Source organism: Taudactylus pleione, unplaced genomic scaffold (genome assembly GCF_031769625.1).
Source record: "Taudactylus pleione unplaced genomic scaffold, aTauple2 ptg001346l, whole genome shotgun sequence".
NCBI lineage: Eukaryota > Metazoa > Chordata > Amphibia > Anura > Myobatrachidae > Taudactylus > Taudactylus pleione.
The window spans coordinates 115,402-131,322 of NW_028285746.1; the positions used below are offsets into that span (position 1 = coordinate 115,402).

The 15,921-nt window shown below is 40.8% G+C and overlaps 1 protein-coding gene across 5 annotated transcripts in view; it reads left to right on the plus strand.

Moving 5' to 3' along the window:
- The first annotated feature begins 801 nt into the window (after nt 1–801).
- The window catches only part of DOCK9 (dedicator of cytokinesis 9), a 296,517-nt gene continuing 281,397 nt past the window's right edge, over nt 802–15,921 (plus strand). For 4 of the 5 annotated variants that reach the window (XM_088463350.1, XM_088463352.1, XM_088463356.1 and 1 more), the window contains exon 1: nt 803–1,228. In XM_088463350.1, the coding sequence (XP_088319476.1) occupies nt 1,106–1,228 (123 nt within the window). In that variant the 5' untranslated portion in view covers nt 803–1,105. Of the gene's footprint in view, nt 1,229–15,921 lie in introns of all 5 variants that reach the window. The other variant, XM_088463360.1, reaches the window with a different exon arrangement.

Consider the following 15,921-nt stretch of genomic DNA (forward strand, 5'->3'; position numbering starts at 1 on the left):
GGGTAGTGAGTAATTAATATGCAGAGTTTGTTTTATGTTTGTAAATGTTTAATATTAACATTTACATAACTATTCATTAGATAATGGTACATGACAGAAACTTTTAGGAAACCTGCACATGATTCTTTCGTCTCTTGGCTGTATTTTAATTATCTCATTATATGTGCATGATGCAAAAGACCAGCTGGGTGAACATGTATCTGCACTGCAATGTACTGTAGCACGTGTAAATAAAGTGTCCACTCCAGACGACTTACTAGCTCCAACCAGCGGACATTACCAGCATTGTTCCTATCTTATGTGTACCAGACGGGAGGGAATTGGTCATGCTCAGCAGTGCCATAGCATAACCTGCCTACTGGCACTACCATGCATCGCACAATAGCAAGTACGTCACTACGCCTCCCCCTGCCGGGGAATATGCAGGACATAGGTCTAGCTAGGAGTGGAAACCCCGCTCCAGACAAGAGCCGGGGCGGCGTTCACCATCTGTTAGGGGCGGTATTGAGGGCTCTACCTATATTGCCCATAGTGGAAAGAGTCAGCATTGTATGGAAAACGTAGTAATGCTGCGCAGCGAGCAGAAATAAACCTGCAGACTGTATACATCTGTAGCAATGACACTGCAAATTTTAAAATAACTGCACAGCAATGTCTGGATAAAATTGGTGTCCCTGAAGAAAGATGGCCGCGTAGGTCTCAGAGAGTGATCAGCTACGCCATCACAACAGTGGAACGTCAGCCAGAGGCGTAGTTTGCACTTGACAGGATCGCGCCCCCCCCCAACCACGCCCCTTGGGAAAAATATTGACAGAGCGGTACGCGCACCCGCGAGGTGCAAGCCCAGCGGGAGCGCGCGTTGAATGAACGTTCCCCGGGAATTCCGTGCGGGCCGGCGCGCGACCTCCTTCACTCCCGTAGAGAGAGCGGCAGCAGCCAGTCCCCTCCCACCAGCCGGGGCCCCGGGATGAGTGGCGCAGCAGCCCAGGTGTTATCGGATGTGCAGTTGGGATAACTGTGATTGTGTGCCCTCCCCACCGCCCCATGCACGCCCTCTCCCGGTAAATGGTCGCGGTGATACACCGTGCTTCTCTCTCCAGCTGCGATGTCTTCCCATCACTCAAATCACCCGGAGACTCGCAAGTTCACCCGGGCGCTCAGCAAGCCGGGCACTGCGGCGGAGCTCCGGCAGAGTGTGTCTGAGGTAGTGCGAGGCTCCGTGCTGCTGGTAAGTGTCAGGTGGGCGGCATGCCCGCGAGTGGGGTCAGTGGGCGTCACGTGGGGTGGGGGAGAGAGAGACACACACATGGCCAGACCGGTCATCACTGCACTATCACTGCAGCCCCCATCTCTCCCATGGGGAGTAGTGCCTGCAGCACTGGATGGCCAGTCTGACCATGTTCCACCTGACGTAACAAGTGACAGTGAGGTGTAGATATACTAAGCCTTGGAGAGTGATAAAGTGGAGAGATATAAAGTATCAACCAATCAGCCCCTAACTGTCATTAGTCATAATGACAGGAGCTGGTCGGTCGGTACTTTCTCTCTCCACTTTATCACTCTCCAAGGCTTAGTACATCTCCCCCTAAATAATATTTAATGCAAGCTGACAGTTTACATTTTATTTTGGATGTAGTCAGGGATATGATTAATGGCATGCCTTAGCCCATGAATGTGATTAACTGTTAATGAGATTATATTTATAATATATATGCACTATTTATCCTTATCTATAAATGTTGCTGGGCAACTTTTTTCTTATTCTTTACAAATTAAGCTTCCTCCCAATGAATGGCTTATTACTCTGATTTTTTCTTGTACAGTTTTTTTTGTCAGTTGAAGTGTTCACTTGCTATAAGCATGTACTGCATGTTTACTTTTGGAGATGTTGGATTGTACTAATAAAAAGTGAACAAGGAAACACTGGGAATAAATCTTCAGTATAAGGAAGCCCTGTGTTTTTCCCACTTGAGTCATTCTTGCTTTTCCTTTGAGTGATTCACAGATTCTCACACATTCCTCAGTTTTACATAGATGTTACACTGATAACTTGTGGGAAAAGAGGAAATGTCAGAATTGATGTGTAAATACTGTGTGTTATGTAGTATGGTAAATCATAATCTACCCGAATACCTTGATACTTTATTTTCATCTGGGCTTGTTAGTTGCTGAACTTTGCAGAATTAATTCCTTCGACTACAAAGGAACAGTATGAGGGATGTGTGTCTACTTGTTACTGTGCTCTTAGTTACTCAATGAGGTTGTCATACAGTGAGCCTCAGGAACCCTCATTTCCTGTTGCTACCTCATTGTATTGTGAATAGTGTTACAATTGAATAAACTCCCTTTAGGTATAACTGTGTTGTCAGCACCAGCAGAGTATGACGCTTTTTCCATCGTATTTCTTTTTATACATTAATATTTGGATAAATTCACCTTTTCCTGCTTTTAGGATCACAGGTATTGGTCTCCTTTTTTCAGATGTATGACAGTTTGACTCAGGGGCCTATGTATTAATAATCATGGTTATGAACAGTCTGTATTGCAACAGATATTTTAATATTGAAGGAAAAAAACCCTGCTATGTACGAACTGAAACTGCTGTCTCTGCATATTAGAGGAGTCATTTGTAAAAGACTCTTTCTGGGAATCTGACATGTGCACAGTGTCAGATTCGGGAGCTGGAAGTTGCTGGTGAGGGATTGTAAGATCCCTCTACTATGAGATTGCCTCCATAGAAGCGGTTTGCACCATCACAAGCAAAAATCTACAGGGCCAAACTCTGAAAGGCTTCGCTCTGCAGAGTTTGGTACATAGGAGTCAGACCATGGGCACTGCGGTCTACTGTGCTAATTATCTTTCTGCTGGATATTTTTGTGAAATCCGCTTTAGGTACTTAGCAACAATTCATAAAATTATGCAGAAACTGCAGTTTCTACATAATTTTATGAAAAAATGCTTGATGCATAGACCCCTCAGTATTTTAGATAAATATTTTTATATTTTATTGATTTTATTTTGGTTGGAGAATCATTGTTGGTACTTGAGTTTCTTTTTGAATGGTAATTTAATAGGCTGTGTGTTCTACGCAAGCTTAGTTGCATTGGTATAAAATATTTAATGTCTTGCTGTGAAGGTTATTAGAGCCAAGCCCAACCACCTGTACAGCCATGGCCAAAAGTTTTGAGAATGACACAAGTATAAGGTTTTCACAAAATTTGCTGCTCTTGGGGTTTATTTACTAAGCAGTGTTAGGAGACAGAGTGAAAAGTGATAAGGTGCCAGCCAATCAGCTCCTAACTGCCATCTCACAGGCTGTGTTTAAAAAATGACAGTTGGGAGCTGATTGGCTGGCACCTTATCACTTTCTTATCACTTTCCACTCTGTCTCCTAACACTTCTTAGTAAATAGACCCCTCAGTGTTTTTAGACCTTTTTGTCAGATGTTACTATGGTATACTGAAGTAAAATTACAAGCATTTCATAAGTGTCAAAAGATTTTATTGACCATTACATTAAGTTTATGCAAAGAGTCAATATTTGCAGTGTTAACCCTTCTTTTTCAAGACCTATGTAATTCGCCCTGGCATGCTGTCAATCGACTTCTGGGCCACATACTGACTGATGGCTGCCCATTCTTGCCTAATCAATGCTTGGACTTTGTCAGAATTTGAGGGTTTTTGTTTGTTCACCCGCCTCTTGAGGATTGACAACAGGTTCTCAATGGGATTAAGGTCTGGGGAGTTTCCTGGCTATGGACCCAAAATTTCGATGTTTTATTCCCCGAGCCACTTAGCTATCACTTTTAGCTTACGGCAAGGTACTCCATCACTTCCTATCCTCAGACATCTCCTCCATCATCATGGGTGATTTCAAAATCCCTATTGACAGTCCACAATTTCCTTATGCCTCCAAAGTTCTCTCTCTAACCTCCTCTCTTGGCCATCTCCCAATGGACTGACTTCTCTACTCATCAGGAGGGCCACTGTCTGGATCTTGTATACACTAGACTATGTTCAGTTTCTGAATTTACTAATGCTCCTTTACCTCTCTCCATTCTCAACCTTATCTCCTCTTTCATGCATCCTCAAACCTGCAGAGATATTAATGCTATTAATTTTTAACAACTAGCCACCTCTCTGCAACAATTACTCTCACCAATTTCTATGCTCACTTCTTCTGAGACTGTTGTTTCACACCTGAACCAGACCCTAGAAATAGCTCTTGATGAAGTGGCTCCAGCTACCCATCACACTCCACGTAGATTTAGACATCAACCGTGGCATTCCAAATTAACGTAGAACGTCAGTGGCGTAAATCTCGTAATCCAAGTGACTTCATCACATACAAGACTATCTACCACTCTTATCGTAATGCTCTGGATACTGCCAAACAAACATATTTCCAATCTCTCATCTCTGCCCAAGCCTCTAACCTCCGGTGACTTTTTAATTAATTAAATCACTTCTTACCCCTCCCTCACCAAACTACCTGCTACTATCAGTGCACAAGATCTTGCTTCCTATTTCAAGGACGAGATTGATAATCTCTGAAATGAAATGGTCTCTTCCCCAGCCAGTGACCTGCACAATTCCCTACCTGAATCCGCTGGCACATTCTCTTCATTTGACCCCACAAATGAAGATGAAGTATCTACACTCTTCTCATCCTCCTACTTTTATTCCTCTCCTCTGGGTCCTATACCTTCACAAATTACAATTTGGTAAGCTCTGTCTCCTATGCAGGGGCATAGGGAGGGCGGTTCCACTGAAGCGCAAGCTCCAGGCGCCTTACTTGCCAGAGCTCAGCAAATGATCATCAGTGATGTCTATCACCCTCTCTGCCTGTATGTGCATATGTTTGATACAGCCTGTATGTGTGACCCTGCCTGTATGCATGAATGAATGTATGTGTGACCCTGCCTGTGTGTGTGTGTGTGTGTATATATATATATATATATATTACACACACACACACACACACACATAGTCAGGTGCATAAATATTGGGACATTGACAGAATTTTCATATTTTGGCCTCTATTCACCACCACAATGGCTTTGAAATGAAACAGACAAGATGTGCTTTAACTGCAGACTTTCAGATTTAATTTAAGGGTAATTACATCCAAATCAGGTGAACGGTGTAGGAATTACAACGGTTTCTATATGTGCCTCCCACTTTTTAAGGGGCCAAAAGTAATGGGACAAACTAAACAATCCTAAATCTAACTTTCACTTTTTAATACTTTGTTGCAAATCCTTTGCAGGCAATTACAGCCTGAAGTATGGAACGCATAGACATCACCAGACGCTGGGTTTCATCCCTGGTGATGCTCTGCCAGGCCTCTACTGCAAATGTCTTCAGTTCCTGCTTGTTCTTGGGGCATTTTCCCTTCAGTTTTGTCTTCATCAAGTGAAATGCATGCTCAATCGGATTCAGGTCAGGGGATTGACTTGGCCATTGCACAACATTCCACTTTTAGCCTTAAAAAACTCTTTGGTTGCTTTTGCAGTATGCTTCGGATCATTGTCCATCTGCACTATGAAGCGTCGTCCAATGAGTTCTGAAGCATTCGACTGAATATGAGCATATAATATTGCCCGAAACACTTCAGAATTCATTCTGCTGCTTTTGTCAGCAGTCACATCATCAATAAATACAAGGGAACCAGTTCCATTGGCAGCCATACATGCCCACGCCATGACACTACCACCACCATGCTTCACTGATGAGGTGGTATGTTTTGGATCATGAGCAGTTCCTTTCCTTCTCCATGCTCTTCTCTTCCCATCACTCTGGTACGAGTTGATCTTTGTCTCATCTGTCCATAGGATGTTGTTCCAGATCTGTAATGGTTTATTTAGATGTTGTTTGGCAAACTCTAATCTGGTCTTCCTGTTTTTGTGGCTCACCAATGGTTTACATCTTGTGGTGAACCCTCTATATTCACTCTGGTGAAGTCTTCTCTTGATTGTTGACTTTGACACATATACACCTACGTCCTGGAGAGTGTTCTTGATTTGGCCAACTGTTGTGAAGGGGTTTTTCTTCACCAGGGAAATAATTCTTCTGTTATGCACCACAGTTGATTTCCGTGGTCTTCCGGGTCTTTTGGTGTTGCTGAGCTCTCCAGTGCGTTCTTTCTTTTTAAGAATGTTCCAAACAGTTGATTTGGCCACACCTAATGTTTTTGCTATCTCTCTGATGGGTTTGTTTTGATTTTTCAGCCTAATGATGGCTTGCTTCACTGATAGTGACAGCTCTTTGGATCTCATGTTGAGAGTCGACAGCAACTGATTCCAAATGCAAATGTCACACCTAGAATCAACTCCAGACCTTTTACCTGCTTAATTCATAATGAAATAAGGGAATAGCCCACACCTGTCCGTGAAATAGCTTTTGAGTTGATAGTCTCATTACTTTTGGCCCCTTAAAAAGTGGGAGGCACATATAGAAACCGTTGTAATTCCTACACCGTTCACCTGATTTGGATGTAATTACCCTCAAATTAAATCTGAAAGTCTGCAGTTAAAGCACATCTTGTTCGTTTCATTTCAAAGAGATTGTGGTGGTGAATAGAGGCCAAAATATGAAAATTCTGTCAATGTCCCAGTATTTATGCACCTGACTGTGTGTGTGTGTGTGTGTGTGTGTGTATATATATATATATATATATATATATATATATATTCTCAAGTCCAAATGTAAATGGAATGAGCACTCACCAGTCAATAAAAAGATGCTTTTAATAACTCACAAGTCACATAATCGTAGTCGACATTTCGGTCATATTCAGACCTTTTGTTAGGACAGGAAAACCACCACAAAGCTACCACCAGAGAGACCCATTTATTGATCTTTTAAATATCAATTTGTATTTCAGGCTTTGAGTCCTTCTTGTTTCTGAACAGTCATTTGTTCCCCACATTCAATCTGTCTCAAAATCATGTTCTGTACATCTAAAAATCATAGCCAAAATTCGACCTTCTCTTTCTCAAGACACTGCAAAACCTCTAATCCGGGGTTCTTTCTTTCCCGCATTGACTATTGCAATAGCTCCTTACTGGTCTTCCCAAATCAAACTCTTGCCACTACAATTCATTTTAAATGCAGGTGCGAGGCTGATCTTCACCACCAAAAGATCATTGTCTGCTGATCCACTCTGTCAGTCCCTCCATTGGTTACCGGTCTTCTACCGTATTCAATATAAAATACTCACATATAAAGCTGTCAACTATAACACACTAACATACATCTCTTCACTTATCTCAAAATATCTTCCAAACCGATACCTCCGCTCTGCATAAGATCTGAGTCTCTCATCCACACCCATTACTTGTTCCCATGCATGGTTACAGGACTTTTCGGGCTGCACCCACCCTGTGGAATGCCCACGCACAATAAGACTTTCCGGTAGTCTCCAAACATTCCCTGAAAACTCATCTCTTCAGAGAAGCTTATCAGATTCCAGAACCGCCCAAGTAACGGTCATTGCTTCACCTATCTACAGGGCCAGATTAACAATGGGGCGGATGGAGCTACAGCTCCAGGCCTCCACATAAAAATAGGCCCATTGTCATGACAACATGATGTTGACTGGCCATCTGCTCTCCACACGGTCAGCCCTAAATCATAAGTCATAAAATTGTATTTCTATTTACCTCACAAAATGAAGCATTTTTTTTCTTTCACATATTTACGGGGCTAAAGCTGGCCACACATCTAAAGATTATTTGTCCAACCAGCCAACTAGTTGATTGGTTGGAATGAAAATCTGGTAAGGAATGAAAGCAAATGACAATCAGCAATTTGCTCCCAAACGCCGTAAAATGGACGAAACATGTTGTTTGAACAAATAGTTTAGATCAAACATTTAACAAACTTGTCTGAACGACCATTTTCATCTGTTTTCTTGCATTTAGGAGCAAATTGCTGATCATCAGTTACTCCCATCCGTTACCAGATTTTCATTCCAATCAACAAGTTGGCTGGTTGGATGTAAGTTGGTCTAGTGTGTGGCCAGCTTTAAGAGTATAGTTGGTGTACACACCCACATAGCACTGGCCACACCCTCATAGCACTGGTCATGCCCCCTCTGCTTCTCATAATAGGCCCTTGGTCATTTTCAGCTCCAGGCCCATGTGGCCCTCAATCTGGCCCTGCCTATCTAACTCCCTTCCTACAGTGTACACATATCATCACATATTTTCTCCTTCAATTACACATCCTCCTAACCCTAGGCCAACTTTGCAGTGTGACTGGATTATACAGCTCACCAAGAACATCTGCAATCTGGCTGGATCAATTTGTAATATGTAGCACCTATCCTATGTATAAACACCCATTTCCCCATAGATTGTAAGCTTGCAAGCAGGGCCCTCTTACCTTTATGTCTGTCTGTTACTACCCAGTGTTGTTCTGTTAATGTTGTTTCCATTTGTACTGCGCAACGGAATATGCTGCGCTATATAAGAAACTTAGTAAATAAACAATAATAAATACTTTACTAGTACTTGCAGAGTTGCCTATTTTTCTGGAAAATGTGCCAACTGTCTTTCTTTGGTTTCTGCCTGTAACACTGGCACCATGTTCTTCTCTTTTACAGACCAAGCTAGTAAACTACTGGCCTGGTGATAGTCCTACATGTCTGTATCATCAGTGCGACACAAGAAGTGAGCTTGTCAAATTATGTCTATATTATACCGTTGAAGAATTATTACACAGATGAGTTGTCAACAGTGTAGACACAAGTGTAATTAATAAAGCAAGGTCAGCACTATCCAGTTAACAAGGGAAAAGTAAATTTGGGTCAATAATGTGGTTTAAGCTATGCCTGCTTTATGTTTTTTTCACATTTCAGGGTTAAAGCATTTTTTTGGTGTGTTCACATTCCTTCAATGCTAATCTCTATTACAACCTATAGTTTGATCTGTATTACTGTGTCTATCTGTGGGATTCTCCTGTAAACACACCATGTCCAGATGTGAACAAGCCTTTTGAATCCTCCTCCCATAAAACAAATGTAAAGTTTATTAACATGCTTATTATTAAATATTCACCATTTCCTGCTAAAATGCCTTATACATTATTTAAATAAATTGTTGCTGAAGATCATGTGATCATTCAGAGCCAATATGCTAAAAGCTGTCAGGCTCCCTACAGTTTGGTAATGTAACAAAGCTTTTTGGACACAACCTTTTTGCAACCAGTACATGGGGTGTTAATACTCAAATACCTGTCCAGCAGATAGCTAAGTTCTTGAAGGTATTTGAATTATGTGAATTTAAAGAATCTGTAGGGTAAATGTCAAATGTTTCTATTTTGTCTGTTACAATATATGTATGTATTTAGCTATGTGACAGATAGTTGATAACTGCTGAAGTGTTACTTATTTTCAAATATGAAGTAATATGGTGCATTCTACAGTTTATACTATTTTGTTTATCTCTTTAGCGTTTCTTTTAAAACAAAGTTAGAAGTTGTTTATTCTGATTGCATTCCATTGGTAAAGCAGGGTGGAGAAGCTAGCATGTTGTAAAGTGCCAAGTTCTCTAAATCTTCACCCATCCTGGCAATTTACACATGTACCTGTCACACTGCATATATCACTTACCTAATAGTTACATACTTAGTGTTACAACCATACAAAAAGTCCACAATGAACCTTTATCAAATTTATTTTTAAACTGTTTGGTATTCAAAATCTAATGACAGACAGTTGACCTTTTTCTGGATGATATGAACATCTGTTCTTTTATATCTTTTTACCTTACAAATGCACACATGATGGCTGGCTGCATCATTATAAGCTATAAAGTACAAGCATGCTTTTATTCATTGTTTTGTTTTTGTTTACTGCATATACAGTCTTAACAACAATGCATTGTAATAAAATTTCCTATGCTTTTAATACTGTAGGTATTTTTTTTTTTTTTCAATAACAATTTTTTTATTGGCTTAAATTATATATATATATATATATATATATATATATATATATATTACACACACACACACACACGGTATAATGCATTTTGAAGTTACATTCACATAATGTTAAAGATATGGAAACCCTCAGTCAACAAAAGTACAACAAGGCTCCTTTTTGTGTACAGGAGCTATCAGTTATATAAATGACACACAATGTCAAAACCATGCACAGCATTAATCAGTAAACAGGTGGAACTCACACAAAGTAGAAGAGAATCCAGTTTTAAAAGGGGCACCTCCATCTAAGACCATCAAACTGTACCATGTGGTTAACTGGGAAGATTTTCTAAGTGTCTGTTTCAATTCAGGGGACTTTGTCACTATAAACGACAACCAAATGGAGTTTAATCTCTCGGCCATACCTTCTCCATTAGTGGACGTAGCTGTCCAGTCCATATGAAATAAATATGAAATTCTAGGCAGGTATAGGGTAAGGCTTGATGTCGTGGGTTCTATCCATTGCGATAAAATGGTTTTCTTAGCTGCTCCTGCGAGTTTAACCTAAAGCAGTTTATTACCCTTGGTGGTAATGTAAGAAGGATTTTTAGGGAAACTACCTCAGAATATTTAGTTTGGTAAAAGGGGGATATTTTATTTCTAAAGTTTGTTGGATATATTGATGGATTTGATTAAAAAAAGCAACTACTCTTGGGCATGACCAGAGACAATGATATATATCTGCCTCAGGTTAACCACATTTATAACAATTAGAATTGTCAGAATGCCCTGTTAAGAATTTAAGTTTTGGAGTATAGTACACACGGTGTAAAATCTTATAATTAACGGCATTTAGTTGTTTATTTAATTGTTGAGTGGCTGTTATTTGGGATAGGGTAAGGTCTGGGAAAAACCTCTTTCCACTTGGCCAGACCCCCTGATATAGTCTCCAAATAAATTATGCGTAATGAATAAATGTTTAAATATGAGAAGGGTTCCAGAGGCCTCAGACGTAGCGCACAATCCAATCGACAATGTGCTGATTGGACTTCGATCTAAGTGTTGTTTGAAGATTGCTTGACACTTGTAAATAAGGGAACAACGGGATAGTAAGGTGTTGATGTAGTGACATCAAGAAATTGATCGCGAGATTTCAGACCCCCAAGATGCCTACCTCTGATAAAATGCGATGAACGACCTCCAGTGAAAGCAGTATTGTTCACTAACAGAAAAAAAAATTGAGTGAGATGGGAGAGTTTTAAAAGTGGTCAGAGTTGGCTCCATGCACTACAAGTAATGGAAAGAAGCAGATTGTCATTGATTGCTTTTGGCATCAAAGAAGGTCTGATATGAATAACGCAGCAAGATGTATATCTGGGCTAAATGCTTGTTCTAATTGGAATGAAGAGTAATTGTTGGCCCCATTAATCCAATCCATAGCAAATTGAATAACATAGAATAACCATAGAATAACAAATAACCATAGAATAACAATGTATAGAAGGCAGGTCAAGACCTCCCAAATCCGTGGTTTGTTGTAATTTTATAAAGGGAAATTCCTAGGGCGTTTATTGGTCCATATAAAGCGTTGCATTTCCTTATTAAGTGTTTGGAGTTTTTTTTTTAATATAATAATGGGTAACATTTGAATCAAATATAATATACAAGGAAAACTTACCATTTTAATTACATGACATCTGCCTATATAAGAAAGGGGCAAAGTACTCCACTTACGAAAATCTTCTAATGTCTGTGTCAGGAGTCAAATATAAATTGGAAGGATGTGAGGGAATTAATACATCCAGTTATTTTAAAGTGGAGCTCGCCCACTTAAATGGAAAGGCATTATCCAAGCCCGTTCGAGCATCGGGTTAAAATACCAGAGCTTGTGTTTTTGTGGTATTGACCTTAAATCCTGCTTTATTGGCAAAAACTTGTAATTTATCCATTAACAAAGGAACAGCCTGTTTAGGATTATGAAAATATAATAAAAGGGCATTTGTCATACCCTGCCAATCAGAGAGCTGATAAAAATGTCTAATTAGCGAATCTATTGCTAAATTGAAAAGTAATGGTGATAGCGGGCATCCCGGTCTGGTCCGCCTGTAAAGAGAAAAGCGTCTAGTATTTTGTGTATTAATGGTTAAATAATCAGTAGGGGATTTATGTAATGTCTGAAAAATATGGGTACATTCAGGACCAAAACCATGAAAATTAAAAAGGCTTTTAAGATGGGACCAACTAACCCTATCAAACGCCTTGTCAGCGTCACAACTACTATATTCTGTTTTTCATCAGCTTGAAAGGTATGCGTCATTTCCGCCACAAGCGTTCTGATGTTGCCCTTTTATGAATCCAGTTTGTGTCGAGTGAATTAATTTGGCCAGAATTGGTTGTAAGTGTTGAGCTATGAGTTTAGAAAAATGTTTAAGTTTTGATTAAGGGGTGAGATGGGTCGATAGGATGTTACTGAAGTGGGTTCTCTGCCCGGTTTTGGGAGGATAATATGTGCCAAGTTAAAGTCAGGGGGTGCATCCCCTCCCAATATTATGAAATTGTAAAGGGCAGTTAAATGAGGGGATACCTGAGATAATAGTATTTTGTAATAGTCCGCTCGTAGACCATCCGGATCTGGTGTTTTGCCCCCTCCCCCCACCCTGGCTAACTGATTTAGATGTCTGTCATTTTACCCTTGCTGGGATTAAGCAGTCGGGAAGCCGGCTGTCGGGGTTAGGTTCGCCGGCTTCCCGACTGCATACCCCCCAGACCTACCAGTACCTCCCGGTCTGTCCAATGTGGAAGATTGTGCTGTATTGTAATCCCCTCCCAGAACGAGATGTCCCTCCATCCAACTCTGTAATTTAGTATATAAATGTAGAAAAAAAGATTAGGACTATTAGGAGCATATACATTTCCCAATGTGAATTTTTCTCCTTCTAGTATTAGTTTAAGAAAAATAAAGCACCCTTGGGAATAAAAAAAAGTATCAAGGATTTCATATTTCAACGATTTATTAAACAGTGACAACACTCCTCTCGTCTTATGATAGGATGCCGCTATAAAATCACCTGTCCAACCTTCCCGTAGGGGATTATTTATCAGAAACCTTCCAGTGTGTTTCCTGGAGGAAAACCTGTCAGGGCGAAAACGTTTTAATTCTAGCATTATTTTTTTCCTCTTTTTTGGAGTGTTTAAACCCTCTACATTCCAAGAAATAAATTTTTAGAGGGTTATAACATTAACTGTATCCGGGGGTGTATGAATATTTTGAGACATTTAACCTATTCCCTGTTTGGAAAACAGCACAATGTGTAAAGTAAGAGATGTGTGCCCTGCAACCTGCCCTAGCGAGCAGGCACAAGACTGGGGAGAGTAGAGAACCAACCTGGATACCGTTCATAAATGTATACAAAATTGACATTAGCTGTGAGTAACTTAGTAATTACAAAAATAATTAAGCCAGTTTTCAAATTTAAATAAACCCAAATGGCAAACTGGGCCTATATGTAAGGAGACAGATCCGTAAGGAATAAAAAAAAATAGCACAACAAACTGCAGCAACCAAGAAAAGTATTATAATAACGGAGATCTACCTAGTTGTGAGAGTCGTGGCCAATAATCATCTGACAACACTTGGATGGGAACAAACAAAAAATGGATGGGTGCAGTCATAAAAATCTGACCCGCAAATTGAACGAATAACAAAATAATATTAACACCAGAGAAATAGTAGACAGCTTATCGAATGTACAGTGTAGGGACATAATTGCAAAGAGGACCCAACATATAAGGGATCATGTAGAGTATTCCATACCACATAGTGAAAAAAGACCATAAATAAACAATATCTTGATCCAATACTAGTGTCACGACCAGGGTTTTGCGGCGTGGGGGTTTGCGGTCCTTACTGGTGAGGGCGCTGGCGTGTGGAGACTAGCATTGTGTGTACGCAGAGGTCTGCCAGCGTTGGGCCATACTGGCAAGGGTAAGTCTAGTGGTGTCTCTGCATCACGGCTGTCTGGGCGCCACCATGTTGTCTTTGGCCATGCGACATAGCAAGCCAATCATAGCACCCTGTAGTTGCCAGTGCAATGTGTTAACAGCATCAGCTGTGAGAGAGAGTTCTCTGCGCTCCAGAACCTTAGACTTGTACTCCGGTGCTTGCCCTAGCTCCTTGTCAGCCTCCGGCTCCCTGCATAGCCTGCACTGCTCTGCCTTGCCTTGCACTCCACAGGAAATCAGCCCTGCACCTTCCACCAGACCCACTCTTGCCTGAACCGGTCTCCTGTCTCCATTCCTGCGCAATCATCATCACAGCATTACCAGATTCTCCTTTCAACCATCGTCACAGCATTACTGGATTCTCCTTTCAACCATCATCACAGCATTTCCGGATATCCCTCTCAGCCACTATTCAGCATACCAGGATATACACTTCACTCTTAGAGGGGTATTCAATATGAAACGTTAACTTCACTGTCGAAGTTAACGTTTCATATCGGAGTTTTTACCTGCGTTAAAGTATCGGGCGCGCTCCCGCTTATCCCCGTGTTCAATATAAAATTAACGAAAACGGGAAATTTGCGTAAAGTTACGAATTTTTCCTTAAAAAAATTGTAAGACCCCCCTAAAGTTGTAAAAACATGGGGGAACACTATGGGTACCCCCGTTTTAGCCTTTAATTGAAAGTCGGGGATTTAAATAGCCGCAGCAGGTGTTTTTTTCCCAACATTGAAGAAGTGTTGCAGAAGAGCACTTAGGTTATTTTTTTCATTTTTTTAAGTGGTCCCATCAAAATTTGGGGTACATGAAAATGAGTACTAACAAATTTTGATGTCCCTAAAGTAAATTTTAAAAAATTCTGCATTTGTGCACCTGCCGCTATAATTCTATTCTTCAAAACACCTGCCTCATACTTGCAGAATAGCCCTGAACCTATTTCCCTATTGTTAAACAATTTTTTCCCATTTTTTTTTTGCACCCCAATTTTTAAATTTATTTTTTGGGGTGTCCCTATTTTTTTTTTTTTTAAACTTTTTTTGACACAATTCTTTTTTAAATGTCATTCCCAGGGGTGCATGCTATTTTTTTTAAGCCTGCACCCCTAAACCCCAATTCTGCACTTTTTTTCGACACCTATTCAATGGTGAAAAGTTATCCCCGTTTTTTATCAAAGACTTTTCAAAACTGCGATAAGTCTTTGAAATTGAATACGGTGTAAAAGTCAAACCTGTGATAATGACGTCATACCTCCGATATTAACGCAAAAACGATGTTATCGCTCCCATATTGAATACCCCTATTAGAGTCTATCTGGATTCACCTCATTCATCTCTGTAACTGATCTGGACATTCGTTTATTCCCACTCACAGTTCCCTCCTGCCACATATATTAGATTGTATTACAGGACTTTAGTTTATCTTATTGCTCATGTCCACCAACATTCACATTAAACAACCTACCTTTCAGTTTAAACCTGTTGCGGTGTCTGCTCCTGTTACCACCCCGGGTCCACAACAAACACAGTCTCTAACAACCAGTGATCGCGCTGAGCGAAAAAAATTGTTGTTCCCTGGGACCCCTCACTTTATAAAATGTGGGTCCTACGCCACTGTTTATGGGTCCCATCACATATTATGAGGGGCTGAGGGCAGGCAGAAGCTGGGACAGTACTGGGGGCAGATAGCAGTTTGGGTAGAGGGGGTTAAGGGCAGGCAGCAGTTATTTGTGGAGCTGGGGATAGAGAGGAGTAAGGGCAGGTAGAGAAGGAGTAAGTGCAGACAGCAGTTGCGACAGTGCTGGGGGGCAAAGAGTAGGCTAGGGACAGACAGTGCTGGGGTAGAGAGGGGGCAAGGGTATATAGCAGCTGGCACAGTACTGGGGGCAAGGAGGGGGTTAGGGGCAGGCAGAGCTGGGGGTAGGGAGGGAATAAGGTTTAGATAGCAGCTGGGGCAATACTAGGCAAGGAGGTGGTTAGGGGCAGGCAGTACC